At 31.3% G+C, this 17166-nt stretch overlaps 1 protein-coding gene across 2 annotated transcripts in view; it reads left to right on the forward strand.

Moving 5' to 3' along the window:
• LOC139517408 (BTB/POZ domain-containing protein 7-like) overlaps positions 1-13873 on the forward strand; it is a 34244-nt gene extending 20371 nt beyond the window's left edge. For both annotated transcript variants that reach the window (XM_071308393.1, XM_071308394.1), the window contains exons 3-9: positions 2308-3486; positions 4176-4384; positions 5793-5868; positions 6273-6583; positions 7066-7237; positions 8625-8989; positions 9685-13873. In XM_071308393.1, the coding sequence (XP_071164494.1) occupies positions 2358-3486; positions 4176-4384; positions 5793-5868; positions 6273-6583; positions 7066-7237; positions 8625-8989; positions 9685-9837 (2415 nt within the window). In that variant the 5' untranslated portion in view covers positions 2308-2357 and the 3' untranslated portion in view covers positions 9838-13873. The remainder of the gene's footprint in view (positions 1-2307; positions 3487-4175; positions 4385-5792; positions 5869-6272; positions 6584-7065; positions 7238-8624; positions 8990-9684) is intronic.
• Positions 13874-17166: the final 3293 nt, after the last annotated feature.

Here is a 17166-nt window from a genome sequence, read left to right on the forward strand (position 1 = left end):
CACTGGCCAATATGCCAGTACTATGCGACATGAAAAAAGAGCTGTATTTTCACTATTCGTGGTCACAATCCTTAAAGTCAGACATCATTTTAATCGGTATAGTGTACAGATTCAGAAAAGCTAAGAAATTTTAATATATCGCATATAAAGTTTTGCCTTAAGGGTGCTATAAACAGTTTCGTATAAAAAACTAGGGGTTATTCCCCGACTAAAAATAACCATGGAGGGAAACCCCTGTTTATTTACTCAATTGGTGAAAAAGTATCATGTTTTTTGTATTTGATTGTAAAAATTAGTTAATTAGCTTTGAATTAAAACAGGTTGAATGATTGAAATAATTTTAAAAATTATATTAACTTTACATGTTTTGAGGGGAGACAACACTGTAAACAACCTGTTTTTTTGGCAGTGAAAATTAAAAACTTATTTGCAGCCACTGTAGCTCTTTTCGGAGCAGGAAACCGTACCCTGAAACAAGATTTTTTTGAAAGGCCAGGTAAAAACCTACAAATTTCATACAGTTTTGATTATGTAAAATGTGCATGGATCATGTCTTCATGGGTGTGCACATGACCAGGTTTCAAGTTTTTTATGTTCAAATTAGACCTTTTTTCCCCCATGTTCATTGGATGGAATATTTTTAATATATTAAAAGTACACATTATTTTTATTTCATTATAAACTAGAGAACATTCTGATTCCAGTGATATCTAGTTTTATACAAGTATCTTTATTAATCAGTCCACCACTAAGGGTCACTTATGCATGGTCCCTCAAAATGTGACGTCATAGAAAAAAACTGTTGATTGCACCCATAGCAATGAAATCCATTGAATTTGTGGCTAACCTATAGCAATGAAATCCATAAAACTTGGTATCCAAACAATAATAATGATTACTTGACAGTGGTTCTTCTACAACAGTTATGGTTACAATTTCCAATCATTTAAACAGTTTGATTTAATTAAACAAATTGCAGTTTGGTCAGAACTTTGAATGAACTGCAATAAAAGTACAGCAACACTTACTACCAAGTAACTGTAATTAGAATTATTACGCCAATAGTTGTAATTATATTTGATGTATAAAGTGATGTTCAATGAACCAAGGATTAATACAATATTACTACCTACATGACCTATATATGACCTTGTTTAAACTAAAGTTTAGGAATAGGAGATTTTACATTTGCGTATAATATTGTTATAAGTGTAAAATATTCAATTTAAGATTGGATATCTTTATTAAAAACTGCAATGTTGAAGATTTTAAAAGAGTTGTTGCAAATATAGTTGATATTATAATACTTGCTATGTGTGTTTTAATTATGATTACAATATAATGTTAAATGTGTCACATAAATTGTCAATGTACAAATATGTAATCGTAGAAGAAGAAAACTCCACCCTTGTAAATGTGTAAAAATATCTACTCAATAAGTGGTCACAGGATGACTTCTTATATCAAACACTTAAAGTTTGGCGCTAATATAATTGAATGATAAATGATCTTATAAACATGATAAAATAGATAGATTTAAAAGATATATATATACATGTACTTTGGTCTTAGCTATGATTTAAAAAAATCTTAAGACGTTACATACAAATGATTTTTTTCTAGTACATGAGATGAGTTCATAATATTAGTCATAAAAAATAAATTTATGATTTAATTATTTTTTTTAAGTCATTCATAATGTTGTACTGTTAGCGGTTATGCCCTTCATTATCTCCTTGAATCATACAGATATAGGACAGGGTTTATATTATAGAAATGTCTTGCAAATCGTGAGCATAGTAACTACCTGTACCAGAGAAAAAAATAAACACACAGTTAAGAAAAAAGTACATGTACATGGGTTCATAAAGCAAGAATAAAGAAAATGAATTTCACAATGAATGAAACAACAAAGCAAAATGATAAGTTACACTAAACACCTGATTGCATTGGAACATATTACAACAATAAGCAAACAAATCAAACATTACACTTCTCCACCTGTATACAGGTATGATTTTACATCATAAAATCTAGGTGCATCTTTTGTTATCTTTGTATATATGTATGTAAATTCAGTTATATGATGCAGTTTTCATTTTTTGTGTTTTAGAAATAACTTTCAGTTACTGAGACCTATGCAGTGGCTGATAGTTCATTCAACTATGACATATAATAGCTAGTTCTTGTAATTTGACTAGATAAGCTTTATACAAATTGTGACTTGGAAGGAGAGTTGTCTCATTGGCACTCATACCACATCTTCTTATATCTATTTATAATATAAATTATTTTTGCCTTTTTTAGATCAACAAAAAGACTGAAATGTGACAACAGTATATAGATAACCTCCAAGAATGGGGGCAAATTCTTCCTACATGGATTCAAGTGGGGCATCAGGGAAATCCCCACAGTTTCCAAGGATAGGCAATCAATATACTGTTTCTGAAACTGATATAAGCGTGAAAGAGAAAAGGAAAAAAGCTTCAAAGTTTGCAACATTAAGAAAGAAATTAATACGTTCTAGACGACATAGTCGTTCCTTGGATTATGGAAGAGCTCTAAGAGATATGATTTCATCGTGGTCTTTCAGGGATGTGAACTGTTTAATACAGGAATATGAGGCACTTGCAGCTCTAAAAGAGCTAGCTTTAGCAGCAAACTTAGCTAGACCCCCTGCAAACTCCTTCAGACAAGATCTGTCACATTTGTTTGATAGCAAATTATGTACAGATGTTGATTTAGTTTACCGTGGAGCATGTTTCCCAGCTCATAGAGCACTGTTGTCAGCTCGTAGTCCATACTTTAGGAACTTATTACGCTACCATCCTTTTGGATCACAGGTTCCTGTCAAGTTAAAAACAGTAGGAGTTGATGTATCTTTGTTTGCAATTTTATTAAGATATTTATACACAGATTCAATTAATTTAGAAGAATTACGGAAGGACCATAGAGAAATTTTAAGAAAATTAGCTGAGGAATTTGGTTTACCAAATCAACTTGAATTTGATTTACGGACTTTATTGGAATCTGGAGATTACTGTGATGCTTTATTGGTTTTCTCATGTGACAGTGAGTGCTCCGATTCTTTATCACATGACCTACCACCAGAGGGGGTGTGTAAAGCTAAAAGTTTGGAATTACCATGTCATAAATGTGTTTTAGCAGCTAGATCTCAATTTTTTCGTAATTTATTATTAAGGCGTGCTAGGTCAGGGGAGGAGTTGACAGAAAGAACATTGCAGACAACTTCATTGATTGTTCTAGATGAAAGTGTGATTCCTCGTAAATATGCCCGTGTGTTATTAAATGCTATTTATCAAGACAGCGTAGATTTATCGTTAATATTACGTGGAAGTGCTAGTATGTGTAGTTTAAGTGAAGCTCAGGCAATTGTTGCGGGTAAAGGACAGATGACATTAGTTGATGAAGCAATGGAAGTTTACCAGATAGGGCAGTTTCTTGATTTCCCTATATTGTCTCAAGGTCAGTTTTACCAGGAATATACAACTTGTCTTTCATTTAAATCAAAATAGAAATTTCAATGTAAATAATCAAATATACGTCTTGTTTGTCTTAAATGATTTTAAACTATAAAAGAAGCTTATATCTATCAAAGAATTTTATAAGAACCTGTATTCTGTAATAAGATATAAGAAGATGTGGTATGAGTGCCAATGTCAGAGACAACTCTCCATCAAAATAACAATTTATAAAAGTAAACCATTATAGATCAGGGTACAGCCTTCCACACAGAGCCTTAGCTCACACCAAACAGCAAGCTATAAAGGGCCCCAAAAATAAGTAATGTAAAACTATTCAAACGGGATTTACTTTATAATATTGTTGTAACAATATAACATTTATATTTTAAAAAGATGTTACAGGTTTAGAAGTATGAAAAAAGAAATGGTAGTATTTCTCATACATGTCATAGTAAATTTAGTCATGATAGTAACTTGAAATAAAACTTGAAAATATCTGATGATGAAGGAATGTACCATGAAGTCTATAAAGTCCATGAAGTCTAGCTAAATGTATTATATATTTATCCCCTGTTGATTGACAATGGTTTCTACTAAATGATGTATTATAGATTTCAATATTCATATTCTATAGAGGGATACTTGTTTTGTGCAGTAATGATGTATAATTTATTTGTTGATTGTATTTAGGTTGTGAAGATATTATTACAGAGCATATATCTGTAGACAATATACTCAGTATACTAAACTGGAGTTCAGAGCCACATGGGTCTGAATGGGTTCACAGACAGGCTATACAGTTCATGAGAGAAGAATTCTTACAGATAATACAATCACCAATATTTTATGAATTAACCAAAGAACAGTTGATAGATGTAGTGTGTTCAGATTTCCTGCAGGTAAAATTTGAGATATACATAGTATAATTATATACATTAAAACCTATTGACCATGACCATACTTTGTACAATACATGTACATGTATTAAAATTGGAGAATTGTTTTGACACCCATGGCAGTTGAAATCTAATTTTTCCGGCCACCTTATGATAATACTTTTTTCAATTAAGTACATCACATAATAATCCAGTTTTCAACGGTACTCATCGTCTGGTCAGGTCTGATAGGTCAAAAATATTCAAAATTGCTTGATTCACAAATGTTAAATAGTTAATTGACTTAAATGTATACTGCAGAAGGACATGCAGCACCAAGTTTTCATAGTCATGATAGTATTTAACTATAAGTTTAATCTGATTTCGTAACATTATAACATATAATGACAAGTGCTATTATTCCACTGTTTATACATATTGATAGTTTTACCAATATCTGATTGGTTGAGACTATCCCACGTGTCTTTGAACAAATCCTCATATTCCCTTCTGAGGATCATATTCCCCTCAGAAATGTTGGGATAACATTGTGTGACGTTACGCACGGTTAATGTACATAACGTTTTGAACTTCTCATTTTTCTTTAAAAAAAGCGATAGCAATAATCATTATCATGTTCAAATTTATTTCAGACCATAAAACAAAAAGACTAATAATTAACTTTTGATCTGTACTGTTTATCGATAAGTATATGGTGTTTAATTTAATAAAAACAAGCGGATAAGAAAAAAAAATGTATGCAAAATAATATTTTTTGATAGTAAACAAAGCATAGGCAGTGGAATAAAACATTCATTTCCCTTTGCTTCGGGGGATATGAAGATTTGCTCAGGCCACAATTAAAAATATTTTTGTTTGCCCAAACCCTACCTAAGGTTGAGACAGTGGGTAGGTAGGCCTTTTTCTTTTCTTTTTTTTTTTAAAGAAATTGAAGTATCAGATGTTTATTTGTCTTCATGCCTATCTGATTAAAAAAAAACTTCTTCAAATCAGGACAATAAATGAATTTGAGTAGGCAGCTTTTTTCTGGGTAGGTAGGGTTTGGGCAAACAAACCTATTCTTTTTTATGGCCTCACCCTCTAAAAATAATATTTCCCTCGGACAAAGTCATGAATATTCTTGGGTTAACAAATCTTCATATCTCCCTCAGGCACGGAAAATGTATACGATTCAACTTTTGTTTACCTGATAACACGTTCATTGGACTCTTGTTTGTGTCTATGGATAAAAGGAGATGTAGAGTAAGCATCAATGAGGCAACAACCTAACAATAAAATTTCCAATAATAATTATAAATAAAAGCCAGAATTTATTGTGAATATAATTGATTTATTCTGGTGTATGAAATGAGCACTTACATGTATCAAATAACAGCTGCAGGTCATTGTTGATATTTATACATATTTTCAGGCGGGAGAGCTGGACATTTTATCAGCAGTGTTAAAATGGGGTGAACATCACCTGGTTAAAAAGATTGAAGAGAGAGGTAAGTATTTAGGAGTTAATAAATGCTGTAACCTTCCATTGACTGAAAAAATAAAAAATGGATTGAAGAACTAAATAAATTACTACCTTACAATTAGATATTTAAGGTTCTTGTCTCAGAGTTGACAACTTTTAATGAGATAAAATTGACTGTCATAAAGTAAATAAGCAGAGGTAACACCAATATTGTTAAAGCCTGTTTAGTTCAAACTGTGTCAGTTTATCCTCAAATTGACCTGTTTAAAATTTTACATACTTAGTGTATACATCAATAGGAGTTCTTATTATGGTAGAAAGACATTTTGACTTTCAATATCTTGCAGCTCAAAATAAGAAAATGAAATTATTTCATGAAAACTTGTTATTTCACACAATTGACAGTCATTTAATCACTTTTTATTTCAGAACCAAATATACTCAGCCACACAGCACATAGTATCAGTAAAAAAGGAGTGAAGAAAAGAGATTTAAATGACAATGAATTGAGAGACATTTTATGTGATATAATTTCATTGGTCAGAATAGATCATGTGATACCATATAATAATGAAATTTTAAATAGTGCAATAAAAAGAGGACTTATAAGCTCTCCACCATTACATATGATGGGAGATGAAACTTGTCAAAGTTTACCTGTGTCAACATGGATACGCACCAAATGTCATGGAACGTTTACACGACCAAGACTATTTACTCCATATTTTGAAGAATCAAAGGTACATTATCAATGAAATCTCACCAGCAACAAAAAAAGTTGAAAAACAAAATAAAGCCCAGAGTAAAGAGTTGAATTTCTGTCTAGGTTGAACAAAGATTAACACAGTTACTTTTGAAGTGTAAAAAAAGTCTGGAACAAACTCTAAAATTTAAATTGTCTGAACTTTGATCGCCTTTTAAAAACAACGAAATAAGTTCCAATAATTTCTAGGAATGTTGAAGATGAAGAAACCATGAATATGTAATATATTCAGAATATCATAAAAGTATTTTCATGAGATTATTCTCATACATTCTTTAACAATGTTTGCTTTGAAGTTGATAAGGGAGATATAATCAAATAGTTTATTATGTCATATGAATCTTAGTAATAAAGAAGTGTGTAAAAAAACTATGTTTTTTTAGGGAAATTGATTTAACACCATTTTTTGGAGGGTGAAAGAAAATTGTTTATTTTTTATGCCTTTTTTTTCATTGCTAGGCTGTATTGGAAGAACAGATGTCACAGGATCAGGATCAAGACTCAGGTCGTGTACGAACAATACAAATGTCATCTATACCAGACACACTGTATATGGTAGAAGACAGACAGTCCTATATACCGTTCAGTTCAGGGAGTTCTACGGTTGATATTGTTGCTGGTACTATTCCTGGTAGGTCACTGTGAGAACCCCAGAACACAATCTTCAAGCTAGGATAAGATTATTATCAGTTGTTAAATTTACACTCTGAAAGAAGGGGATATACTGGTTTACCAGTCTCATTCAGTAATCCTTTCACTTTATTTTCTGTTTATTTCCTACCACTATCATCAATATTTGGTAACAAATTATTAAATTATTGTGCATCATTTTTGGTGTAATTCCTTCTTTTTTTCAATGCATTTTTCCTCTGATGCATCTGATGCAGCTTTGTTTCTTTCTGGTGTCTCATAATCTCAGTTAAATCAAGAATTATTAGCATAATTCCAAGTACAAAATAGTTGCATAAAAGAAACACACTTGAAATTTGAAATGATTCATAAAAAAATCAAATTTGTTGATTTTATAATGTGCATCAAAAAGCATTTGCTTGATTAATAACTTTTCAATGAATTTGTTTCAACAATGAGAGTGCCTTGTTTGTTTGTTGTTTTCACCTTTATGACTGATCATTTGGGACAAAATATACATGTCAAACACATTTTACCTTGGAAATCTAAGGAACGAAAGAGTATTGATTAAGATGAAAAACCATTAGAATTTAAATTAGTCAATTAAAGTTATGGTACATGATTCAGACTGAACTTAACTAGATAACAGCTAAAAGAAATGCCTTATCTCCTAGGAAATGTTTCATTTGCAAACAGTTATATAATTTATTTTGAGTTGTCTTTGTAAACATTATTGTGCTGTTTCTCAGCCATACTTTTATGAAATAATTAATTTTTCAATTTACTGGGTTATTATGCTTTCTACCTTAAAACTTTCACCAATCGCTGCCTTGACAGAAGCTTCTCTCAGAAGATGGCTTCCCTGATGATTGTGACACAAGTTGGAGAAACCTTATATCAAATATCAATAAAAACTTTTTAGTAGTTTTTTATGTCTTTATTCTATTAAGATGCACACAGTTTTGTTTATGGTTTAATACATTTATGGCCAGATAAAAATTGAATTTGGTACATTTTGGCATTGAAATACACGATTCACAAAATTCCTTCTTTAGACCCAAAATCATAAATTTTCAACATTTTTACGAGGTTGTAAGAATTCCTTACATTGTACGATGTCCATTCTAAAGTGTTTTTGTACATAGAACAGCATTTAATGTCAAAATAGTTTACTAGTCTGCCTTCAACTCTTTCAAATTCTTCAAAAAAAAATTTCCCTTATTTCAAATTCCATATTAAATTAAAAACAAGATTTCAACCAGAAAAAACAAAATACTGTTATCAATATTTAACAATCAATGAATTCAAACAAAAGCAGTACTGAATATTTCAGCCATTTAAATTACAGTTATAAATCGTAATCTGAAATATTTGTTTTTCTTTCACAGTGCCTGATCAGACAACAATGAAAATGATGATTAAAAGAGAAAAAGAATTCCAAGAGAGTAAATTGACTATAAGAGCATTATCTCTACCTTATTGTGATCGTCGTGTTGTGAATTATCAAATACAGTTACGTATAGTGAGAGAATTTGGACTACCTGATAGTACTATTGAAATATTACAAAATAGTCATTTTTACCATTCAAACAATGTCCGACATCATCATCATCCTCAGCCACCGACACCTGTAAGAACCAATCCATTGTTACCGATAAAACGTAGACAGAGCCCACCACTCAGCAGGAGGAGTAGACATGGTAGTCCGACAAAACCTATACAGATGGTATCACCTACAAGGTCCCTTAAACAGGTACTGACACAAAACACAATTTATATTACAAAACCTATACAGATGGTATCACCTACAAGGTCCCTTAAACAGGTACTGACACAAAACACAATTTATATAGATATAAGAAGATGTGGTATGAATGCCAATGAGACAACTCTCTCATCCATGTCATATAGTTTAGACCAAGAATATTTTCCTTCCATACACTTATGCCAATATCTTATTTCTTTATTTTGATTTCTTATTCAGCATTTATTTTTCCGTGCAGAATAACTTGCATATCTATTTTGCACTGATATTAAAATATTAATAGCACAAAATGAAATTAACTGTAAACTGTTGACAACAATCACACAAGGGCAATATAGAAAACAGAAAGATAAAAGCAAAACTAAAGAAAAACACAGAAAATAATCACTGTGCAAAAGATACCCGGTAACAACAGTTACCACACAATATAAAAATGTTGTTTCAGAGACCATCACAAATAAGATAAGACAACAATATAAAAATCAAAATGATGTTCTCAAAGAAAAAATAGTAAGTTCATCAGACAAAGTAATGATATCAAGAAAGCCCATGGTCAAATATCTCGCATTCACTGATTGTAACTGAATGAGGATTTATTGACCTTCAGTATAGAGTCTATGGACTAAGGTAGAACATCATTGAAATAAATATTAAACGAAATTATGTTCTTTTTTTATTTTCAGCCTGATATTAACCCATGTCATGAAAGTGTCTTAAGTGAAACCATGCCTGATATTGCTATGGCAACAGCATCTGTAAGTCAAGTTCACCTACAGGATGAATTTGAGTTGGACATAGGTGATGGAACTAGTCATCCAGGAACCATGTACATCTGACCTATATGTGTTCATAACATTTTATTTCATTCTTTCACTATACAAAACCGGGTTAAGACAGACTGCTGTTTTATTTATACCTTATGGATACACATACAAATTGGTTCTTTTTTAAATGAGTTGTATTAATACAGTACAGATCTAAAATTTGTATACAGTAGTCTCCATTTCCCTAAGGAAATTATCAGCACCTATCAAGTGCATTGTTAAATTCTCTTCAGTAATATTACAATGTCATATTGAGCAGAGTATTTACACAATAGGGGGTCATTATGAGAGGGGACTACTGTTTTATAAACTGGTAAAGTAAAACAACTGTTTAAGGAATCTCAGGTTTAGCTGTACTAAAATAATTTCTCAAAATAACATATATATTTATTTACAACTAGAAAAATATTTGTATCATTAAACGATATGAGGTATATTTTATGTTAGAGATATTTTTCTTGTATGATGAGTATTTTTGGTGTTTATCTTATATTAAGAGTGTAATAATTTACTAAAATATTGCAGTGTTCTCTTCAGATATTGGATAGCATTGTGGTGAAACTTGCTGCTATTTGTTATCACCCTGACATGATTGTGCTTTGAAACCAAATTAATAAGGTACAGTCTAATAGGATGATATCCCCTTTGCCTGTTCTGTGCTCCCCTCTACTCTTATGGTCATACCTTATGCATTGATGTTTTCTAAAGGAAAATAAATAAGAATACACAAATAGTTTTGTATCCATCAAACATTTTTATATGCTCCACCTAGGGGCATTATGTTTTTCGGTCCATGTGTTTGTTCATTCGTCCATCTGTCTGTCCCGCTTCAGGTTAAAGTTTTAAGTCAAGACAGTTTTTGATGAAGTTGAAGTCCTATCTTCTTTCCCTTCTAATAGAACTAAAATTAAAATCATAAGTAATGTAGGCTAGCCATTTTAGTGTGTCCACTGTTGTGTTATACCTGCAGCTAATGCATAATGAATTTTATGAATGTTGTACAAAAATGTATAATTTATAGGGGTATATTTTAAATGAATCGCTAATGCTGTAGATGAACTGAAGTATTACAGACTAGGGGAATAGCTCTGGTAGCATGGATGGAGGCGATTACATACGGACACATAAAAATACATCAGCTTCCATTTCTACATTTTCATCAGACAAAGAATGACGTCACAAACATAAATACAAGATACTGGCAAAAGGGGAACAACTCTCTATTTCACACAGAAACATAATCAGACCATACATACTGATACATAACAGAAGACCATTTAGGCCATCTTTAAAGTACAGTAGCACCACATTGCTTTAAAGGTCTGGCGAGAACACTGTTATTTTGTTATGAATGTTGTTTAGAAAAAGTTAACCTATATCAGGTTCTAAGTCTTAACGATAAATAGTAGTTATCGCATATTTGATAAATTATAATGAAATGTTTTTTTCAAAGTTATCAACCCATAAGCTAAAATGTACAATTTATTGGGAGATGTATTGATTAATTATGTAAATTACCAGTCTGGCTAAGTAAGGTAATTATACCGTTACACATAGTATTTACCAAATTTAAAGATTCATTGAAGAAGTTGTCCATTAACTTACATGTTTTCAATCTCATTTTAACTTACATTACTTGGCATTCTTGTGATAACTTATATGACAATCAGATTTGAAATACACTTGTTCAGTGATTTCTGTGTAAATTGTAACATATGTTAAGTGATTCTTATATATCTTTACACATATGTGCTCTTAATGAGTTTTATATATGTGAAGTCAATCTTATAGATTGATGTTGGCAATACTGTACATGAATTTTTCTCACTCTTTGGTTGAAAAAAATTGTTACCAGTGATTTCTTTCTCTTGTAATTTTTATTTTCTTTTCGGTCAATTCATCTCTGTACATTATCTATGTATGTGTAATATTTATGAGAATGAAGCTACATGATTCATGATGTTTTCTTGACTTGGTTATTGATGCATAGCTTTAACTTTAGCATTTCTTTTATTTTGGAAAAAATGATTATCACAAAATATCTGCTTTTTTTTTTCAAAACAGAAATTTGGAGTTGTAAACCTAGTGATCAATACCTCCATCGAGGTTATATTGATTAGTTAATTGTAGTTGATTCGTGTTATAGATAATTCACCTGAAACTTTATTTCTTTAACCATGTTAACTATTATATTATTTTAAAAATTAAGCTCCCTATTTCTGCTGATTTCATGGGTATAGTTAAAAAAAACACACATTCATTTGTCTAATAAAATTAGGCTTCAATTACATAGTAAGTTGTTTTATTTTTACACAATTGAACAGCAACATCAGTTATTAAAAATGTCAGAAACCGTTTTCTTATTTGCTCAATGTGAAATAACTGGAATGACGTATTAGGTATATGTGTTATGATTTGTTGTTTTTCTTCTTTAACTAATCAAACTTTATTGTTAAATTTTGTACATAATTATTTTAGTTTATATATTACATGTCATATTACTAATAGTGCTGATAGATTTATTTTATGTAGATCTTTTATGTCTTAAAGTACCAATATGTAGAGAATATTCATTTATTAACATGTTTCTGGTTTTTTTTTTAAACATTACATATTTTGAAGCATTAAAAAATGTACTATAATGGTTTATCAAAACCAAATCAACTTAAAAACAAGAAATACTTGTCACAATACACCTTATCGCTATTTGTCCGCCATTACTGGATATCACACAGGTTCCCGTAAAATTTTGATGTCATAAAACAAAATATCTGAAGCCACAATGGAAAAGTGATTGTTGTATGCATCAAAAGTTCAAGCGGTCGGGTCAGCCGGCCGATAAGGCTAATAGCGATAAGGTGTATTCAAGTATTGATAGAACTTTCCTTTTAAAATCTGTTTGACCAAGTCATTATTTTGGAAAAAGTTATGAAAATATTCTTGCATTTTTTAAAGGCAAAGAATAACAAAATTCAAAAACTGAATTATTTTCTACATATAAGTATGTTTTTTCAGACTTAGCAGCAAGCTGTGATTATTTTTATGGATATAAATTTTATTTTCATTGAATGTAATTAGCTGAAAATGGGTTTTTACAAAGTAGGTTTTTTTTAATATTTATCCTAATATAAGCCCTCAGATATAACATTGTCCTTGAACTGACTGTATATCTGTTTTTGCATTGTGAACAGAAACATTTATGAGAGATATAACATCAAATTTGTAAAGTGATATTTTCATTCTCTAGCACTGCCTTTCTGTCTCTGTGGTTAGCATCAGTTCAGTAGTCAGTGCTTTTGTAATCTTGTATTATTACAATGTATTCTGAATAATACTTAAACCATAAAATAATTAGCTTTGAGCTTTTCTTTCTATAGAAAAATACTGATTAAAAGATTTTTATCCCCTAGCTTAGATTGTGTTTAACATTGGTAGACTTGGGCTGTTTTCTGCTCTTTGGTTTGGTTGCAGTCTCTTAGACACTTTCCCCATTTCTATTCTCAATTTTAAATGTGATCTTACCCTAGATAATAGAATAAGAGTGTCTGTTATGCTGAATACAGTTGTTGTTTTTGCAATTTGGTGTCACTGGTCAAATTGTAGTATTTATTTTTTGTTCTGCTTGTAGATCATTTTTACCATCAGAAGAAATATAAACATATTGTTTGCACCGATAATGAAAGTGTTGAGGGGGAGGGGAGGGTAATTTATATACTCCTTGATAATAAAAGTGTAAGCATTCAGGTAGTAAGAAGTTGTTTTCTATTGATGCAAAACAGAAAATCTGTGACTGATTATCTTGTACTTTTATATTTCATAAACTCTTTTACTGCAAATTTGTTTAATTTAAATGGCTTCATTCATGTAATATTTCATAAACAAATGTACTTGGGCGACAATTGTTCATTTAGCAAATTACATCTTGTGTTCTTGTATTGTTGAAATTTTCATTCCTTGATTCATGACAGATTGTTATGTATTTTCATATTTTTTGTTGCAGTAACTGCTTTAATCTGTTTGAAACATAAAGAATAAATTATCACTGATATGTTTGTGTTAGTTTAATTTCTGGGATTTTGTTTATCTCCCTTTAACCAAGTTGATTAGCATGACTAAGGTGTGCTGTTTTTGACCTCATCAACAATGTATGAGTTCAGTAAGCACTTATGATCATTTAATGGTAATTGGTGTGCAGTTGTATTAGCATTGGCATTTATCATTTCCATGGACATTTTTTTATCTGGATCTTCAGTCATGATTGACTTAAAATGTTTGGATGGTTCACATGTTCAAGTACTGCCATTTTAATTACAACAATTGCATTTTGTTATAAAAATTACATGAAGGTGAAACATATGTCTCTGGATACCTGGCAACAGTTTATCTTTCTGTGCAGAAGACTATGAAATATCGACCAGATAAAAACTAAGTGAATTCCAAGACATTAATGACAGCATTTACTCAGAAATCTAGTTAATATCAAAAGAGATGTGGTATGAATACCACAACTAACCACAAGAGACCAAATGACACAGAAATTAACAACTATAGGTCACCATACAGACTTAAACAGTTACCAATGTTCATGCCGCTTAGTCAGCTATAAAAGGCCCTGAAATGAAAATGTAAAACAATTCAAACAACAAAACCAAAGGCCTAATTTATGTACAAAAATGAACGTAAAACAAATATGTAACACAGAAACAAACGACAACCACTGAATAACAGGCTCCTGACTCGGGACAGGCACATATAAACATAATCTGGCGGATTTGTTTAAGCACATTGACCATAGTGAGTATGCTTAAATTTGTTTCAGGATATTGACCATAGTGACTAGGTTATACGATTGTTTGATTGTTTAACTTCACTTTGAGGACACCCAGCTACATAAGTGGTAGAGAGTGGGAAAGCTGGTGATCCTGGATATAGAACCATCAACCTCTCATCAGGAAAACTAGTGCAGTTGACAAAAAGACTGAATATTTAAAAGCTTTTTATCGATTAGAAAATAGACAGGTAACCAATGGATTCAACATAAAATGTGAAGACGAAGTGAAACTTCTCGGTGTAACAATAGACTTTAAACTGGATTTCAACACTCACATCTCAAATATTTGCAAAAAAGCTGCACGACAACTAAACGTTCTAAAAAGAATTGGCACTCATCTCACCAGACTTTCAAAACTTACAATATACCACTCATTTATCATGTCAAACCTCAGCTACTGTCCTCTTACATGGCACTTCTGCAGTGAACAAAACACAAAGAAAATAGAAAAAATACAAGAAAGAGCACTCAGATTTATTTATGACGATTACACAAATTCTTACAATACACTTCTTGAACAATCTAAGCTACCAGCACTAAAAATCAGAAGATTGAGAACCATGGCATTAGAGACATATAAAATAATAAATAAATCAAGTCCAGAATTCCTACATAATTTAGTAAATATCAAAGAAAATTCATATAACTTCAGGTACAAAGGCATAGCAGATATACCACGGCCAAAAACAACAAGGTATGGTAAGAAAAGCTTTAGTTATGAGACAGCAAAACTCTGGAACTCCTTGCCAGATGGCCAGTTCAAAAATTTTATCTCCACCTGGTGTTTTTCAGAAAAATGTACATGCAGTTCTTGTAAATAATGTACTTACTTGCTGCCCCATAACTTGATCTCGAAGCCTGCTGTTTGTTTGCTTTTTTTTTTTATGTTTTATCTTTTTGCAGTTATTTTTATTTTTTATTTAACCATTTATTTCTTTTGCTTATGCATTACCTTTGCTATAGCTGCATGCAGTCTTTTGTTTGTGCTTAAAGTGTTTAAGTTTGCATGTGCTATTCTTATATAAATACTATGTGCTACTATATATGTGCTGATATTAGACATTTGTTTTAATATATCTTGCTTAGCTTTTATTCTGCATGTGCTATCTGTGTATTAATATATATATGTGATGTCTGTATGTTTGTGTTGTATGTGTATCTGATGTTATTACATGTATGTTTTGTTCAGTCGGTTAAAGAGCTCTTAAGAGCTCATGTTCTTTGTTATTATGTATATATGAAACCCCGACTTTAAATAAAGATTACTTTACTTTACTTTACTTTGTACCGAAGGTACGGATGGTTCTCTCTGGGCACACTAGCTCCTGTCGTGTTGCTCGTGTTAATGTAAGGTGATACTCTTAATCGGTAATAAGAGGACAGGTGTGTGGTTAACATAAGAATATATCCGACTTCATCTGTGAAACATATATTCCATAACGGTCAATCAATTCGTGATGGTGTCCATAACATTGACGAAAGGATGACCTCAACTTTGCCACTTTAAGCCCTCATCTTGTTAGCAGGAACATTCACCAGGAAAACCATAAAAAGAAAACCCAAGCTCTAGAATATCGCAGTCGTATCAACAAGGAGACATTTCATATGCGGGCACTGCTGGCATGTCGCTACATAGAAAAATGGAAAGCTCACAATGAGAGTCGGTTGATAACAACACTTTTCAACAAAAAAGATGATTGATATCAGCTTTCCCAGTCTATGAGGCAGACTTGACTCTGCTGCATCCTTAATCCAAAGTTCGAGGCGAAATCTTCTGTACCTAGTCAATAAACATTAAAGTACCATTTATATAGCGAAACGTGAAGTATGAAGTCTGCATAAACTACAATAAGGAATCAAATTGACCAAAAGAGGAGAACAGTGGGTTTCCATGGGAATTTCGATTGATTGTTGAAAAACGCCCAAACGTAACACATGTGTTGTCCAACAATTAATCAAGCTTTGATAATGTCAATTTTAGACAATTCTTTTGGAAGTAGGATTTATCTCTTTCTTAAACAAGTAAGTATGCTGGCCATCTTATTTTATGAAACAACACTTATTTTAATCGGTTAGTAAGTTTGTAAGGTGTAAAATAAGTTTAAAGGGTAGCAAAGTTCAATGTTTTATTTATACTATTGCAAAAGGAAGAGATGTTCATGGTATGTACTTCAACGGATCTTAGGAATATTATTTTTTTATAGAATCGACATCTGATGCCCAAGAGAGTAGGGATTTTATAGAAACTCTGCAGCCCGGTTTGCATTTAAAACTAATGTTAATAGCTTGGAAAGAGATTTCGTTGTAGATCCAGCATAATACCGTTATTAAACAGGACAATTTTGAAAGGTGTGGCATCCAATACAATGAAAAATTACCATAGATAGTTGAAACTCCAAAGTAAAATAAAATATACCTTTCATTATCCAGGATTTCCTCTTGGATAAATTTCTTTGATGGTACATATTAAGTTCCAACTGAATTATCAATACGTGATATTTTATCAGTTT

Source organism: Mytilus edulis, chromosome 3 (assembly GCF_963676685.1).
Source record: "Mytilus edulis chromosome 3, xbMytEdul2.2, whole genome shotgun sequence".
Lineage (NCBI taxonomy): Eukaryota > Metazoa > Mollusca > Bivalvia > Mytilida > Mytilidae > Mytilus > Mytilus edulis.